Below are 17,932 nucleotides of genomic sequence, written 5' to 3' on the forward strand. Positions count from 1 at the left end.
CTGCCCCCTGTGTGAGGGAGGAGGGAGGGGGTTGAAGAGAGTTCTAGAGTTCTCACACCTGCTCCGCCCCCTGTGTGAGGGAGGAGGGAGGGGGTTGAAGAGAGTTCTAGAGTTCTCACACCTGCTCCGCCCCCTGTGTGAGGGAGGAGGGAGGGGGTTGAGGGGGAGGGAGGGGGAGGGAGGGGGTTTCTAGAGTTCTCACACCTGCTCTGCCCCCTGTGTGAGGGAGGAGGGAGGGGGTTGAAGAGAGTTCTAGAGTTCTCACACCTGCTCTGCCCCCTGTGTGAGGGAGGAGGGAGGGGGTTGAAGAGAGTTCTAGAGTTCTCACACCTGCTCTGCCCCCTGTGTGAGGGAGGAGGGAGGGGGAGGAGGGAGGGGGGGTGAAGAGAGTTCTAGAGTTCTCACACCTGCTCCGCCCCCTGTGTGAGGGAGGAACAACACGGGGGGGTGGACAGTTCTAGAGTAAGATCACACCGCAGCGGTATCTATGGATTCCAAGTGCGAAGAACTCTACGCCTGTGTTGTGATTGTCAATCGAATTTTTTGCAAACTTCTCACGTCTTGCAAGCCCTAACAAATGCAGACAAACGTTATCTGTAACTCTAGATTAGGCATGATCATCATTCTTTTTAAAATCGATTTCCAAATTCCAGTCTTACAAAGAACTGGAACTGATATTTTTTAGATAATAATAATAATGATAATAACACTTGTGAACGGTCACAGCTTCATTAATTCATCTGTTTTGAGTTGATTTCAACAGCGGCTTCTATCGATTGAAGTGATTTTGCCGCCTCTGTTGTGAGAATCCGATTTCAACACCACGCTGCTGCGGATCGATAACACACAACACATCTGTCTCTCTAGATCTATCTGTATCTCTATATCTGACTATATATGTCTGTATCTATCTATCTATGTATCTATATATCTGGCTATCTGTCTGTGTCTATCTATCTGTCTATCTGTCTATGTCTGTCTATCTGTCTATCTGTCTGTATATATCTGTCTATGTCTGTATATATCTGTCTATGTCTGTCTATATCTGTCTATGTCTGTATATATCTGTCTATGTCTGTATATATCTGTCTATATCTGTCTATATCTGTCTATGTCTGTCTATATCTGTCTATGTCTGTATATATCTGTCTATGTCTGTATCTGTGTGTGTGTGTGTGTGTGTGTGTGTGTGTGTGAGTGATAAACTCGGCTCATGTTTGCTCAGTACTCTCAGCCCGTGTGTATGGAATAGCCCTCATATTCTCTTTGCTATGACACTCTCATAGTTACACATAAACTGGTCCCCGCACGTCCCCATTACCCGTAAACAAACAAACAAAAACAAAATAAGCATCAGTTAAAACACATGCCAATTCCGTAGCTAGCGGGTTAAGGACAAGGGGCTGGAAAAACAAAAAGTTTAATTTTGCCTAACATTGCCGGGGAAGACTGAAAGGTTAACAGTGTGAAGGGTTGTGTGGTTGAACGACACGTTCACAGCCAGTCGCAGTGAAGCGCAGCAGCCCGTGTTTGATTTCGGGCGCTGATTCCCAGTAAAAGCTCGACCTGGAACACGAAGCGGAAAACGCGTTTTTAAATGATTCTCCGTGCGCGCAAACCGGTCCGAGCGGAGTCTGTCCCAACCGCCACGCCGTACAGCGGGGAGCGACCATTTCAACACGGGAGACGACAATTACACTCTAATGAAGATTTTGTTAAGTGTTTTTTCTTTTTTTTTTTTTACAAATACGATAATTTGTATTTTTTATTATTTTTTAAAAAAATCGTATGCTTTATTGTCACAAAGTTACAAAGCAAATAAAGTCGGGTCGCCTCCTTCGTTGCCGTGGTTCGGCCGAGCGGCGGGGCTGACGCATGCGCAGTGAGGCGGCGCAGAGCGCTGAAGATGGCGGACGGGCGGTTTCGTTATCGGACGTGAAATCGAAAAACAACAACAAACAACAAATAACAACAAACAACAACAAAACTAGTTTAAAAAACAAGCAAGCAAGCAAGCAGACGAGCGAGCGAGCCCGGCTCGACCCGCTTCCAGCTCCGCATTCAAACCCACGCTGCTCTGACCAGCACGCATCGTGCAGTAAATAAATACAAACAAATAAATACAAATAAACAGAAACAAATATGAATATAGCGATATGCAGGCGTGCATGCTAGCAGGGGCGCTTGTGCAAGCTTGCACACTCGAGTCCAAACGCGCAGCTCGGGTTCAAACGCTGCCCTAACCAGCGCAGCGAGCAGAGCGGCTCTTCCTTATTATTATTATTATTAATAATACTTTTAAAATAAGAGTTAAACTAGCTGGCGTGCATTCTGCAGCGTTTTCCAAGCGTTACCGTGCAATCCGCGGGCTCGTACTGCGCAGTCTCATAGAGCTAAAACAGCAAACCAGGCTAGCTGAGACTTAGAAATAAAACCGGCATCTCCAGCTTTAAAACCTGTTAGCAATAGATTTAAAAAAGCTGCACTGATAGAAGCGGGTTAAGGAAACACGATTGTGTTTGTTTTGAAGAGTGCACCGTGGATCGATATTATTATTATTATTATTATTGATTGCAGTACCCGCAGCGCCCCCCCCCCCCCCCCCCTTCGTGCCCCGAGCAGAGCCCCCCCGTCCCCCCCAGTCGTGCACACGGGAAGATGGCGGCGGGAGGAGGAGGCGGCTGCAGCGGCGAGCGCCGCGTCTCGTCGGCGGGGGGACTCGAGTCCTCCATGGAGCGCAGGTTTCAGAGCGTCTCCAACACCATGGAGTCCATCCAGGGGCTCTCCAGCTGGTGCATCGACAACAAGAAGCACAGCGCCGCCGTGGTGCGACACTGGATCCGGTGCCTGAGGAGAGGTGAGCGGCGGCGGCTCCTGTGCGAGCGGGTTTGCGGGTTTATGGGTTTATATTAACGATTCCTCTGTGTTGAATCGGCTCGCTGGCGGGGTCGGGGTCGCTGGCAGCACGGTGGATAGGACGGGACGGGACGGGACGGGTCGGGTGGTTTTAAATTGTTTTGGCCTGAGCCAGGCCCTCCTCCTATCACAGACACGGTCTGGTGCCTGATCTCTGCTGTGAGTGAGTGTGGGTCTGAGTGAGTGTGTGAGAGACTGAGTGAGTGTGGGTCTGAGTGAGTGTGTGAGAGACTGAGTGTGGGTCTGAGTGAGTGTGTGAGAGACTGAGTGTGGGCCTGAGTGAGTGTGTGAGAGACTGAGTGTGGGCCTGAGTGAGTGTGTGAGAGACTGAGTGTGGGCCTGAGTGTGAGTGTGTGAGAGACTGAGTGTGGGTCTGAGTGAGTGTGTGAGAGACTGAGTGTGGGTCTGAGTGAGTGTGTGAGAGACTGAGTGTGGGCCTGAGTGAGTGTGTGAGAGACTGAGTGTGGGTCTGAGTGAGTGTGTGAGAGACTGAGTGTGGGTCTGAGTGTGTGTGTGAGAGACTGAGTGTGGGTCTGAGTGTGTGTGTGAGAGACTGAGTGTGGGTCTGAGTGTGTGTGTGAGAGACTGAGTGTGGGTCTGAGTGTGTGTGTGAGAGAGACTGAGTGTGGGCCTGTGTGAGAGGGAGAGTGTCTCAGTGTGTGTGTTTGTCTCTCTATTTGATTTATTAATCGTTTTGGTTTCTCTCATTAGCCTATTCAGCGTGGTCGATTTTCGGTTGTAAGTGATTTGTCTATATTTGAAATAGTTTGTTGTAGTCTTTGTTAACTCAGAGACTGTGGTTTTGTGGTTGACTGACGGTGTTGTGCTCTAGATTAGGGAGAGTGTGTGTGTGTGTCTCACTGTGTGTGTTGGATAGGGTTATGCGATTGTCACAATGTGATTTGTTTATATTTATAGTTATAGTTTGTTGTAGTCAGAGTTAGGTGGAGGTGAAGGTTTAAGTTCAGAGGTTAGGATGGAAATGGAAATAAGACTCCTGCTGCACAGCAGTGTGATCCAGTCCTGCTTTCACTAGGAGTTTAATAATGAGACTCCCGCTGCACAGCAGTGTGATCCAGTCCTGCTTTCACTAGTAGTTTAATAATGAGACTCCTGCTGCACAGCAGTGTGATCCAGTCCTGCTTTCACTGGGAGTTTAATAATCAGACACACCTGAGCTTGTTCCCTAGACACACTGGGGCTGATCAAGCTGCTGGTGAAACCTGGCCTGGATCACACTGCTGTGCAATAGGAGTCTGATTCCCAATCCTGGACTGGGTGTCTCTGCTATGCAATAGGAGTCTGATTCCCAGTCCTGGACTGGGTGTCTCTGCTGTGCAATAGGAGTCTGATTCCCAGTCCTGGACTGGGTGTCTCTGCTGTGCAATAGGAGTCTGATTCCCAGTCCTGGACTGGGTGTCTGTGCTGTGCAATAGGAGTCTGATTCCCAGTCCTGGACTGGGTGTCTCTGCTGTGCAATAGGAGTCTGATTCCCAGTCCTGGACTGGGTGTCTCTGCTGTGCAATAGGAGTCTGATTCCCAGTCCTGGACTGGGTGTCTCTGCTGTGCAATAGGAGTCTGATTCCCAGTCCTGGACTGGGTGTCTCTGCTGTGCAATAGGAGTCTGATTCCCAGTCCTGGTCTGGGTGTCTCTGCTGTGCAATAGGAGTCTGATTCCCAGCCTAGATGAATAGATAGATGGATAGACAGGTTGAAGGAGGCTTTTATCTGATTTTGTAGAGTTCAGCTGCAGTTGGTGGTTACTCTGGGATACTGTACAGCTGTAAGTATTTGGTGAATCACACTTGAACACCTGTTTTGCTCCTGAAATGTTGCCGTCCTGTTGCGATATTCCAAGCATATGTTCCTGTGATTTCTTTGCCTAACATGTTTGTGTCCAGTCCCCGTCCCCCCATGCTTGAAAAACGCATAGTAAAAGGCTTGCAAATATTTATGGCTTTACTCAGTATATAGATATGGATCAGTGATGGGACTCAGACTCCTGTTGCACAGCAGTGTGATCCAGTCCAGGTTTCACTAGCAGCTTGATCAGCCCCAGTGTGTCTAGGCAACAAGCTCAGGTGTGTGTGATTATTAAACTCCCAGTGAAAGCAGGAGGGGGTGAGTCTCTTCCAATAGGAGCTCGTTCTGTTTGAAGTCCCGCCCCCCTCACCTGCCTGCTCTCTCCCCCTGCCTCTTTCAGCCGACTCTGCCCAGCGCCTCAATCTCTTCTACGTGGCCAACGATGTGATCCAGAACTGCAAGCGCAGGAATGCCATGGTGTACCGGGGCGCCTTCGCGGAGGTGCTGCCCGGCGCCGCCCTGCTGGTCAGGTGAGTGTCGCTCCCCACCCTGCGGGGATGTTGTTTGCTTGTGTCCCTGCCTCTCGTCGTCGTCGTTGTTGTTGTTGTGTTTATCTATCCTGGGTGTTTTGTTTCGTTTCCACGTCAGGGATGCTGCGGTGCGGAAAGCCGTGGAGCGGATTTTTACAATCTGGGAGGAGCGGAACGTTTATCCCGAGGAGCTGATCAGCGAACTGAAAACGGGGCTCGTCAAGAAAGAAGCTCCCGGTAAGGGAACGGGGAACGCTGGCGTCGGGGTGGGACCCCCACTTCCCATGATGTTCAAATGATTGTTTTTAACGTCATAAATCAGTGCTGATGTGTTTGTGCTTCTCTTTTCAGTGCCTGTCAACCCCAAAGCAGCCCTGAAGTCGAAGATTGTTGCAGAATTCACAGTGAGCTTAACCAAGAGAAAGGGATTGAGCATTAAACCGGTCTGCCAGCTGCACTCACACACACACACACACACACACACACACTCTTAACCAAGAGAAAGGGATTGAGCATCAAACCGGTCTGCTAGCTACACACACACACACACACACACACACTTAACCAAGAGAAAGGGATTGAGCATCAAACCGGTCTGCTAGCACACACACACACACACACACACACACACACACTCTTAACCAAGAGAAAGGGATTGAGCATCAAACCGGTCTGCTAGCTGCACACACACACACACACACACACACACAGACACACACACACTTGTTACGGGTGGGACGATATACTAATGCAGGGTTAGAAATATTCAATATTAATAATAATAGACTTCATTGAGGGGAGCTCTGAACCCCAGGACTGGGTGCAGCAGCAGCAGCAGGGCTAGTGTGAGTTTCTAACCCTGCTCAAACTCCTGGCTCCTGATCATTGCAATATTAATAATAAGACTTCATTGAGGGGAGCTCTGAACCCCAGGACTGGGTGCAGCAGCAGCAGGGCTAGTGCGAGTTTCTAACCCTGCTCAAACTCCTGGCTCCTGATCATTGCAATATTAATAATAATAGACTTCATTGAGGGGAGCTCTGAACCCCAGGACTGGGTGCAGCAGCAGCAGCAGCAGGGCTAGTGTGAGTTTCTAACCCCGATAGGGTTCATGTTGTGATATGCAGCCCTGCTCAGTCTCTCTCTCGCTCTGTTCTCAGCCCCAGACCTTCATCGATCAGCTGGCTGCCTACAAGCGCTCTGTGGACGAGGTGGACGTCAAGGAGAAGCAGCTGTCCACCATGAGGGTGGACGTGTGCAGCACAGAGACTCTCAAACGACTGAAAGGTGAGCGCCGGCTATAAACTGCGCTGTGTTTCGCATTGTAACCCTGCGCTGCCCTGTGACACCTGAGTGAGTCTCCTGGGATGAAGGAGTCTGCCTCACACTCCAATAATAATCATCAAAGTGGAATGATGTTGGATTCACTGACTCTTGAGATGTGATGGGAGGCTAGTTTGGTGTTGGGGTGGGCTGGGGTGTGCAGTCTGTTTAGAGAATGCATTGGGAAGAAATACTGAAAGCATGAAATCTCTCTTTTGCTGCTGTATAAACCCTAGCTCCAGTGCATACTTCAGATAACATTTAGACAGCATTTTAAACTGTGAATTGTAGTTGAGGTGTTTTGATTTCTGTGTTCTGATATTTTGCTTGTGTGTGTCTCTACCCTCTTTCCTCCCCCTCTCTCTCTCCCCTCTCCTCTCTCCCCCCCCTCTCTCCCCTGTCTCTCTCTTTCTCTCTCCTCTCCTCTCTCTCTCTCTCTCTCTCTCCTCTCCTCTCTCTGTCTGTCCAGACAAGGCTGGGGGGAAGCGGTTCTCGAAGGATTTCGAGGACGGCAGTGCGAAGCTCGAGGAGTTTGTGTCGTTCCTGGAGGCTCGGGTGCGCAGCGGGCCCCCCCTGATCGAGGCCCTGGAGAACGCAGACGTCTTCTACGAAGCGCAATACAAGGAGGTCAAGATCGTCGCCAACGTGAGTGCGGAGCGCAGGGCAGGGGTGGGAAGTAACGCTCCCATTGCACAGCAGAGACACCCAGTCCAGGTTTCACTAGCAGCTTGATCAGCCCCAGTGTGTCTAGGCAACAAGCTCAGGTGTGTCTGATTATTAAACTCCTAGTGAAAGCAGGACTGGATCACACTGCTGTGCAGCAGGAGCCTCAAACTCCTAGTGAAAGCAGGACTGGATCACACTGCTGTGCAGCGGGAGTCTGATTATTAAACTCCTAGTGAAAGCAGGACTGGATCACACTGCTGTGCAGCGGGAGTCTGATTATTAAACTCCTAGTGAAAGCAGGACTGGATCACACTGCTGTGCAGCGGGAGTCTGATTATTAAACTCCTAGTGAAAGCAGGACTGGATCACACTGCTGTGCAGCGGGAGTCTCGTTATTAAACTCCTAGTGAAAGCAGGACTGGATACCACTGCTGTGCAATGAGAGGTCTGGCTTCTATCTCTGCTGCTTATCTAAATATCCCCCCCCTGCCCCCCCAGGCATACAAGGCCTTTGCTACCCGCGTGGGTAACCTGAAGAAGAAGCTGGACCTGCTGAAGAGCAGCCTGCCCGACCCCGAGGAGTCTCCCGTCCCCTCTCCCTGCATGGACGCCCCCTCCCCCACGGGCTCCGAGTCCCCCTTCCACGACATGGAGGAGGAGGGGGGGGGGGGCGTGGACGGGGTGGAGATGGACGAGCCCTTCGGGGGGGTGACCCCCCGCTCCTCCAGTCCGGAGCCCACCCAGGACAACAGAGACGTGGAGGACATGGAGCTGTCTGATGACCCCAGGGGGTCACCCACACCAGCACATCATAGGTAGGGGGGGTCAGGGGGGGGGGGGGGCGGTAGGGGGCCGCCGGGGTTGTATATTTGGGTCAGTAAATCGCTATTGTGATTACTAGTCATTATTTTTGGCAGTAATTGATAAGTTAGTATATTTGTTTATTGATAAGTTCGTTGCATTGCTAGTAATGAAGGGTTTTATGTTTGGAAAATTAGTATTGTTAATTCAGTCAATATTGCTATCATTGCATTGCCTTACGATTAAATAATTCTGCATATAGAGTATTATATCAGTGTTGCATTGCTATTAATAATTAATACATTCTTGTAAAGGTGCTGCTGTAATATTTAACTGTCATTGTTACATTGATATGAATGCATTCTGTATAATTATACAATAGTGTTGTTAATATATCAGTATTGATATGAATGCATTCTGTATAATTATACAATAGTGTTGTTAATATATCAGTATTGATATGAATGCATTCTGTATAATTATACAATAGTGTTGTTAATATATCAGTATTGATATGAATGCATTCTGTATAATTATACAATAGTGTTGTTAATATATCAGTATTGATATGAATGCATTCTGTATAATTATACAATAGTGTTGTTAATATATCAGTATTGATATGAATGCATTCTGTATAATTATACAATAGTGTTGTTAATATATCAGTATTGATATGAATGCATTCTGTATAATTATACAATAGTGTTGTTAATATATCAGTATTGATATGAATTCATTCTGTATAATTATACAGTAGTGTTGTTAATATATCAGTATTGATATGAATGCATTCTGTATAATTATACAATAGTGTTGTTAATATATCAGTATTGATATGAATTCATTCTGTATAATTATACAATAGTGTTGTTAATGTATCAATATTGATATGAATGCATTCTGTATAATTATACAATAGTGTTGTTAATATATCAGTATTGATATGAATTCATTCTGTATAATTATACAATAGTGTTGTTAATATATCAGTATTGATATGAATGCATTCTGTATAATTATACAATAGTGTTGTTAATATATCAGTATTGATATGAATTCATTCTGTATAATTATACAATAGTGTTGTTAATATATCAGTATTGATATGAATGCATTCTGTATAATTATACAATAGTGTTGTTAATATATCAGTATTGATATGAATTCATTCTGTATAATTATACAATAGTGTTGTTAATATATCAGTATTGATATGAATGCATTCTGTATAATTATACAATAGTGTTGTTAATATATCAATATTGATATGAATGCATTCTGTATAATTATACAATAGTGTTGTTAATATATCAGTATTGATATGAATGCATTCTGTATAATTATACAATAGTGTTGTTAATGTATCAATATTGATATGAATTCATTCTGTATAATTATACAGTAGTGTTGTTAATATATCAATATTGATATGAATGCATTCTGTATAATTATACAATAGTGTTGTTAATATATCAGTATTGATATGAATGCATTCTGTATAATTATACAATAGTGTTGTTAATATATCAGTATTGATATGAATGCATTCTGTATAATTATACAATAGTGTTGTTAATATATCAGTATTGATATGAATTCATTCTGTAATAATTATACAATAGTGTTGTTAATGTATCAATATTGATATGAATTCATTCTGTATAATTATACAATAGTGTTGTTAATATATCAGTATTGATATGAATGCATTCTGTATAATTATACAATAGTGTTGTTAATATATCAGTATTGATATGAATTCATTCTGTAATAATTATACATTAGTGTTGTTAATATATCAGTATTGATATGAATTCATTCTGTATAATTATACAATAGTGTTGTTAATATATCAATATTGATATGAATTCATTCTGTATAATTATACAATAGTGTTGTTAATATATCAGTATTGATATGAATTCATTCTGTATAATTATACAATAGTGTTGTTAATATATCAATATTGATATGAATGCATTCTGTATAATTATACAATAGTGTTGTTAATATATCAGTATTGATATGAATTCATTCTGTATAATTATACAATAGTGTTGTTAATATATCAGTATTGATATGAATGCATTCTGTATAATTATACAATAGTGTTGTTAATATATCAGTATTGATATGAATGCATTCTGTATAATTATACAATAGTGTTGTTAATATATCAGTATTGATATGAATGCATTCTGTATAATTATACAATAGTGTTGTTAATATATCAGTATTGATATGAATTCATTCTGTATAATTATACAATAGTGTTGTTAATGTATCAATATTGATATGAATTCATTCTGTATAATTATACAATAGTGTTGTTAATATATCAGTATTGATATGAATGCATTCTGTATAATTATACAATAGTGTTGTTAATATATCAGTATTGATATGAATGCATTCTGTATAATTATACAGTAGTGTTGTTAATATATCAATATTGATATGAATGCATTCTGTATAATTATACAATAGTGTTGTTAATATATCAGTATTGATATGAATTCATTCTGTATAATTATACAATAGTGTTGTTAATATATCAATATTGATATGAATTCATTCTGTATAATTATACAATAGTGTTGTTAATATATCAGTATTGATATGAATGCATTCTGTATAATTATACAATAGTGTTGTTAATATATCAGTATTGATATGAATGCATTCTGTATAATTATACAATAGTGTTGTTAATATATCAGTATTGATATGAATTCATTCTGTAATAATTATACAATAGTGTTGTTAATATATCAGTATTGATATGAATTCATTCTGTATAATTATACAATAGTGTTGTTAATATATCAGTATTGATATGAATTCATTCTGTATAATTATACAATAGTGTTGTTAATATATCAGTATTGATATGAATGCATTCTGTATAATTATACAATAGTGTTGTTAATATATCAGTATTGATATGAATGCATTCTGTATAATTATACAGTAGTGTTGTTTTTAATATATCAGTATTGCTGTTAATGCATTCTTATGATTCAGTTATTGTCAGTCTTGTATTGTGGTGTATCTCTATGTGGTTTAATACATTGTTATAATCTCAAAACGCTATTGGCTGTGTTCAGATTGTGGTTGACTGAGGGGCGTTCTTCTCCTGATTGATTATTGTGTATTGATTGGATGCAGTGGACGAGCGCAGGGAGGAGCAGCGTGGCCCCGCGGTGCAGTCCGGCTCCTCTCCGGCTCGCGTTGTCACCGACCCCCCCACCAGGCAGACCCCCCTCCCTGGGATCCCTCTCCCCAGCCTCGCCAACGTGGACCTGGGCAAGATCAGCTCCATTCTCAGCAGCCTCACCTCCGTCATGAAGAGCACGGGTCAGTCCGGGGGGGGGGGAGCACCGTGCAGTACAGGAGGGGGGGGAGCACCGCACGTTATGTCCTACAGGAGGAGGGGGGGGGGGGGGCATTCATTCAGGGAGCTTAATGATAATCACACTCCTATTGCACAGCAGAGACACCCAGTCCAGGTTTCACTAGCAGCTTGATCAGCACCAGTGTGTCTAGCTAACAAGCTCATGTGTGTCTGATTATTAAACCAGGACTGGATCAGCGGGACTCTCATTCCCAGCCCTGTAGATAGATGGGTAGTCGTTGGTTGAAGGAGGCTTTTAGCTGATTCTATAGAGAAGACGGCGACAGGGTATTGGTGGCAGGGTGGGATGTGTTTAATAATACATTGTGAATATATTTCATTGTGTTGATTGGGTGTGTTCTGAATAGAGGGGTGGCCTTACTATATAAACATTACTTCTATAAGTGACTAAAATCATGATGATAAAAAGCATTTTGCTGCTTTCAGCCTGTATAACCGGATTGATTGATTTTGCTGTGTGTTTTCGTGTTTCTGCAGGAGCGAGCCCTGTCTCCAGACCCTCTCCCGGCACCCCTACCACCCCCACATCCCTCTCCGGGGGCCCCAAGACCCCTGTGCACGGCCCCTCGGCTCCCGGCAACGTCAACCCCCTGGCCAGCATCCTGTCCAAAGTGGACGTCACTGCCGAAGGCATCCTCAGCGCCCTGTCCAAAACCCCAGGGCAGTCTGGGCCTGGCCTGCAAGGTACGCTGCAGCTTTCAGAGGGGCAACAGTGCCCCCCACTGCTCTCACACTCACACTGCAGCTTTCAGAGAGGCAACAGCACCCCCCACTGCTCTCACACTCACACTGCAGCTTTCAGAGGGGCAACAGTGCCCCCCCACTGCTCTCACACTCACCCTGCAGCTTTCAGAGAGGCGACAGCGCCCCCCACTGCTCTCACACTCACACTGCAGCTTTCAGAGAGGCGACAGCGCCCCCCACTGCTCTCACACACACACTGTATTATTATTATTATTATTATTATTATTATTATTATTAAATCACTCCGTCCTGACGGACAGTGTGTGAGAACAGTCACTGGAAAAGAAAGACTCTTGTCAAGGTTAGAGAGTCTTGATCCCGAGAAAATATATTGTAAAAAACATTTTTTTGTTTTCTCTCCAGGCCTTTCCTCTCTGCTTCAGGGCGTCGCTGCCGGGAACTCTCAACCCGCTCCGCACGCAACCAAGGACAGACCCCCCTCCACTGCTACCCCCTCCTCCTCCTCCTCCTCCTCCTCATCTCTGACTCCCTCTCAGCTCCCTGCCCCTTCCAGGAGCCAGCCTGGCCACTCCTTCAGCTCGCCGGCCCACGAAGTCTCCTCTAGCTCAGCCGCTAAGAGCCAGGCAGCGTCCAGCAGCAGCAGCAGCAGCAGCTCCAGAACCAAGCAGCTCAGCTCCAGCCCTGCACACTGGGGTAACAAACCTGGAAAGGACGGGCCCCCAGCCCGGCAGCAACAGCAGGAGCCCTCGACCTCCTCCTCGCCCTCCCCCTCCAGCCTGGAGCTCAAAATCCACAGGTTCCTTCAGGGGAACCCCGGGTTCAGCGCCCTGAACCTCAGTATCCCCATTCTGGGAGGAGGGGGTAATGCAGGGGGGGAGGCTCCCGAAGTCAGCTCCGGCGCCCTGGAATTCCTGCCGAGCCAACCCGCAGAGAACGTGGACGGCACGCCGGTGAGGGACGAGCGTGGGGGCACCCCGACGCAGGACGAAATGATGGACAAGCCTTCCTCCGTCTCCTCTTCCTCGTCCTCTCTGGGAACCGTGGACCCCGTGTCCCTCCTGTCCAAAATCCTGAGCCCTGGTCCCTCCTCGACCCCAGGCGGCGGCGCCCCGCCCCCCCTCCTGGGGCAGGGTGGCTACACCCCAAACCCCAAACTCCTGTTGAACTCGAGCAGCGGCAGCCAGAATAAAACCCTTAAAAACGATGACAGTAAAATAACCAAGAGCAAAGTGGCTGCCGTTGGCGTGGCAACCGCCAGCACCACTAATGCAGCCTCTATTTCAACTGCTCCCTACAGCCAAGGGGCACGGCTGGATCTCTCCCCCACCGCCTACAGGGCTCAGGCAGGCAGCTGGGGGGGCCAGCAGCCCTCCTCATCCTCACTGGGAGGCCTGGTTGACGCCCCCCCTGAGAATTTCTACCCCGATAAGGAGGAGGGGGAGGAGGAGGGGGGATATGAGTACAGCTGTGCGGAGAAAAGGCCCCCCAAGGTTATCGCGAAGGGGGGGGCAGGAGGAGGAGTGGGGGGGCAGCATCAGAGGCGTCCGTCCAGCGAAGGCGGAGCAAGAGAGCACAAGAGTAAGAAATATTCCACGCCGTCGTCCGGGAATCGACAGCAGAAAGACAACGGCAGCTTCAGCAGTCTCCCCAGCCCCTCCCCCTCTGGGTACGGGTACGGGAGTGGGGGTTCAGAGGGCGCTCCCTCGCCTTCCCCCAAAGCCAGCGAGGTTTTCTTCCCTCCCACCAGCGACCCTGCCGGAGCCAGCCACAGCAAGCACTTCGGAGGGCTGGCAGACTCCTCCCCCCATTCCGGCCGACACTTGGTTTCTTCCCAGAGCGGTGGCGGCGCAGGAACGGGTCAGCCCAACTCCTTCGGCAGGGGGGGGCTGGGGAACAGAGGCGGCGCGGGAGAGAAGCCCAGGCTGAGCTCCCCAACGTCTTCAAGCTCGGAATTCAAAAAGATCAACAATACTAATAATAATACTAATAATAATACTAATAATAATCCAAATTCAAGTTCCACCTCGCGAAAGTCTTCCGATGGCGAACTCGGAGGCCAGCCGAGAGAGCGGGATCAGGAGCAGGAGCACTACAGGATCGAGACCCGCGTCTCCTCCTCCTCCGACCCGCTCCCCGACAGCACCGTGGGAAAGGGGGCCCCCATCGAGACTTTGGGGTACAGCAACCGCAGGACGTCCGGCGAGAGGATCCTGACGGTGGAGTCGATCAGGGTGATCGGGAAGGGGTCCCTGCCTGCTGGAGAGGGGGGGGCCTGGTACGAAAGCGGCGAAGCCTACATGGAAACCCCTTCCGATCTCTCGGGGGTACCCCCCCTCCCGCCGTCCCCCTCCTCTTCCTCCTCTGCTCCTCCTCCTCCTCCTCCTCCTCTGGCGGCCGGGCTCCCCCATCAGCAGCAGCCCCCTCCCCACCCCGGTTTCGGGAACCAGTTCGAGGATTGCCTCCCCCTGCAGCACTTCCAGGACCCTGCGGGCGGCCCCTTTTTTGGGAACTCGCACACCCTGCTCCCTCCCATCCCCCTCCTGCCGCCGCCCCCGCCAGGCGTCCCCAGAGATTTCGGGATGCCCCCCAACCCCTCTAACTACGACGAGGACCTGGGGAATTACGGGGGAGTCCCTATGAGGGCTTGTTGGTCAAGGGGGGGAGGGGGAGTTCTGGTCCAGACGGTGGGGGGAGGAGGGAGGGGGAGGGGTCGAAGTATTACCCCCTCCTCTAATGGGAGATCACCTGCCCCACAGCGGCTTGCCCTGCCACCCCCGCCCCGGCACGGTCAAAGAGTATTTCGGGGGGCACCCCAGCCTCCTGCCCTCCCCCACGGGGGAACACCCCCCCAACCTTGGGAGGGCGAGGGAGAACCTGGGGGGCCACGGTCACCCCCTGCCCGCCGGGCCTCAGTCCGGCTCTCCCAGGGAGCAGTGCGGGGGGCTGCAGCAAGGGGGCGCCCCACAGCAGCGGCACCGGCTGCCACCCCCCCTCCAGCAGCAGCGGCGGGACGGCGGGGTGGCGCCTCTACTCCCCCCACGGCCCCCCCACCCGAAACCGTTTCAACAGCAACGACCCCCTCACCCTCTGCAAACGGGACCCTATTTCCGGAACCCGCGCCCCGATTTCAGAGCCCGGGATCCCCACTTCCACCCGAGGGAGCCGTTCCGAGGAGCCAAGAGGCCCAGGCCGTCTTTCATGGGGGCGGGCGGCGGCGGGGGGGGGCCCTTTTACGCCCCCAAACGCCCTTTTCTTCCCCCTCGCTATTAAAATTAAAAAAAAAATAACAGAAGAAAAGGATCTTGCACCCACCCCTGCTCGCCCGACCTCCCCTCCCCACACACACACACAATTTTTTATTTTTTAATGCGTCGAGTTTGCCAGCCCCCCCCCAGAAAATAAGCCAAATTCATGTAACTTGGAGAATGGAGCGAAGGCAGAAGCGGCCTGCCTGCCTGCCTGCCTGCCTGTGGGTGTGCCAGCATTGTGTGCTTCAGCGCTCGGAGAGGAGAGAGGGAGCTGACAGAGAATTAGAGAGAAGAATAAATAAGGGGGTTGTTATTATTTATTTTTTTTGTGTGTGTTTTTCATCTCCTTTCTGTATTTTTTCTATAGTGAGAGAGAGAAACACACCATTGCATTGTATGTGAAGCAGCAGCACTGCTGAATTCTGAGCCCGTGTTTGAGTAAGAGAATCCGTTCAAGATTGGAAACTTCACACAGGGGCAAGAAACAGGAAAATAATAATAATACTTTTCTAATTGTGGAAATGTTTGGAAGTGCTGAAGCAAACCTTGATGAATTTACAGCCAGTTGAGGAGAACCCCCCCCCCCCATTTCGTATTTCTAAACGTAGCGCTGCTTGAAGCTGCTTTTTATTTTCTTTTGGGGGGGGGGGTTTGTTCAAGGGTTAAAACGTTTGCAAGGATATAATCTCCATCCTCTCCTGTAACTATCTGGCGAATGCAGCTCTCCCTTTAGAAAAGAGTTGTGTTCAAGTTGTGTGGGCTCATTCCTGTTCTGTGTGAGAGATGATCAGTTTAGTGGCTCTAGTTTTGTTTTGTGTTCTTTTTTGTTCAAAAAATGATATTAAAAAAACAACAACTTATAAATTAAAATAAATAATTTAAGAAATTTTTTAAGAAAAAAAATAAAAAAAGTACAGTTGACTTCATTACCAACTGAAGGAGGGGGGGGGTACCCCCCCACCCCACCCACCATGAAATCCTAACAATATAATATTATTATATTATTATTACTGATGAATCGTTTGACGTCCTTTGGTCACTTTCAGGAAGCCACCAGGGGAAAAGCCACTGAACGGTAGGAGATGTCGTGGTTTCCTACGATGCTGATTGATTCTACAGTGTGTAAAAAAGCTCAACCGGGTTTTTTTTTGCAGTGACAATTTTAACACAAGTGACAAATGTGTTGCCAACTCCCCCCCCCCCCATCTATATATATATATGTAGCTATATTTAAACAAAAATTAAAAGCTTAAACATCTTGTTTGAAGTTGCTGTAAATATTTCAGCTGCTTTGCAGGTTCAATTAAAACAAAACAGTCCAGCTTGCTGGGTAGCGACAAGGAGGCTGTAATGGGAATACCTGACCACTTAATACTGCAAAGACAGAATACTGTCATTATTATTATTATTATTATTTACACCTCCATACACAGAGAAACTACAGCTTGAAAATATTTATATACACACACACACACACACATTTCTTGGGTGTTTTTTAAAGAGCTGTATTTTCTGTGCATTTAGAAAAAAAGGTTGTGGTCTGGTTTTTACTGGGAATGCTTGACTGTCCTCAGAAGCTGGGAATGTGGGGGGGGGCTGTGAAACACACCTGTCCTCTTGCACAGCGGAGAAATTGACTGACTGCTTGACTGTCCTCGGAATACGAAGCTGGGAATGTGGGGGGGGCTGTGAAACACACCTGTCCTCTTGCACAGCGGAGAAATTGACTGACTGCTTGACTGTCCTCGGAATACGAAGCTGGGAATGTGGGGGGGGCTGTGAAACACACCTGTCCTCTTGCACAGCGGAGAAATTGACTGACTGCTTGACTGTCCTCGGAATACGAAGCTGGGAATGTGGGGGGGCTGTGAAACACACCTGTCCTCTTGCACGGCTGACAGATTGTCTGCTTTTAGAAGGGGGAGCATGCCGAGTGGAGAATGGAGCGGATTACACAAATACAGACGGCTTTGGTGTTCTCGTTTTCATGTATATTTTTTCAAAGAAGTTGAATTTGGGTAAAGAAATAAACCTTTTTTTTTTTTTTTTTTTTTTTTTTTTGTAAATGGTAAAGAAATGGAGAATAAAGGATTGGATCAAGGATTGAGGCCCAGGCAGGGTGGAGCGCTCTCTTGTGGTGGTCTGTTTAACTGAACGCCTGCAGGAGCTCAGTGCAGAACACGAGGGTGTCAGTACTTAACCAAGCGCTGGACAAAACTGGCATCACCCTCTGTATAGAATGAACTGATCTGACTGCATAGAGTCCAGTGAGAGCTGCTGAATAATGTTCCCTTGTTCTCATATTGAATTGCACCCCCTCTATATAGAATGAACTCCCTCAGCTTCATAGAGTCCAGTGAAAGCTGCTGAATAATGTTCCCTTGTTCTCATATTGAATTGCACCCCCTCTATATAGAATGAACTCCCTCAGCTTCATAGAGTCCAGTGAAAGCTGCTGAATAATGTTCCCTTGTTAACATATTGAATTGCACCCCCTCTATATAGAATGAACTCCCTCAGCT

At 47.3% G+C, this 17,932-nt stretch overlaps 1 protein-coding gene across 1 annotated transcript; it reads left to right on the top strand.

Moving 5' to 3' along the window:
- Positions 1-1,877: 1,877 nt before the first annotated feature.
- Positions 1,878-16,281, top strand: LOC121306930 (regulation of nuclear pre-mRNA domain-containing protein 2-like). The gene is given in 12 exon segments (XM_041238956.1): positions 1,878-2,857; positions 5,120-5,249; positions 5,368-5,486; positions 5,601-5,653; positions 6,410-6,536; positions 7,042-7,217; positions 7,737-8,053; positions 11,211-11,304; positions 11,306-11,399; positions 11,935-12,141; positions 12,565-14,804; positions 14,860-16,281. Coding segments are annotated over 12 exon segments (4,329 nt in total). The 5' UTR covers positions 1,878-2,658; the 3' UTR covers positions 15,433-16,281.
- Positions 16,282-17,932: the final 1,651 nt, after the last annotated feature.

The sequence above is a fragment of the Polyodon spathula genome, chromosome 51 (genome assembly GCF_017654505.1).
Source record: "Polyodon spathula isolate WHYD16114869_AA chromosome 51, ASM1765450v1, whole genome shotgun sequence".
Taxonomy (NCBI): Eukaryota; Metazoa; Chordata; class Actinopteri; order Acipenseriformes; family Polyodontidae; genus Polyodon; species Polyodon spathula.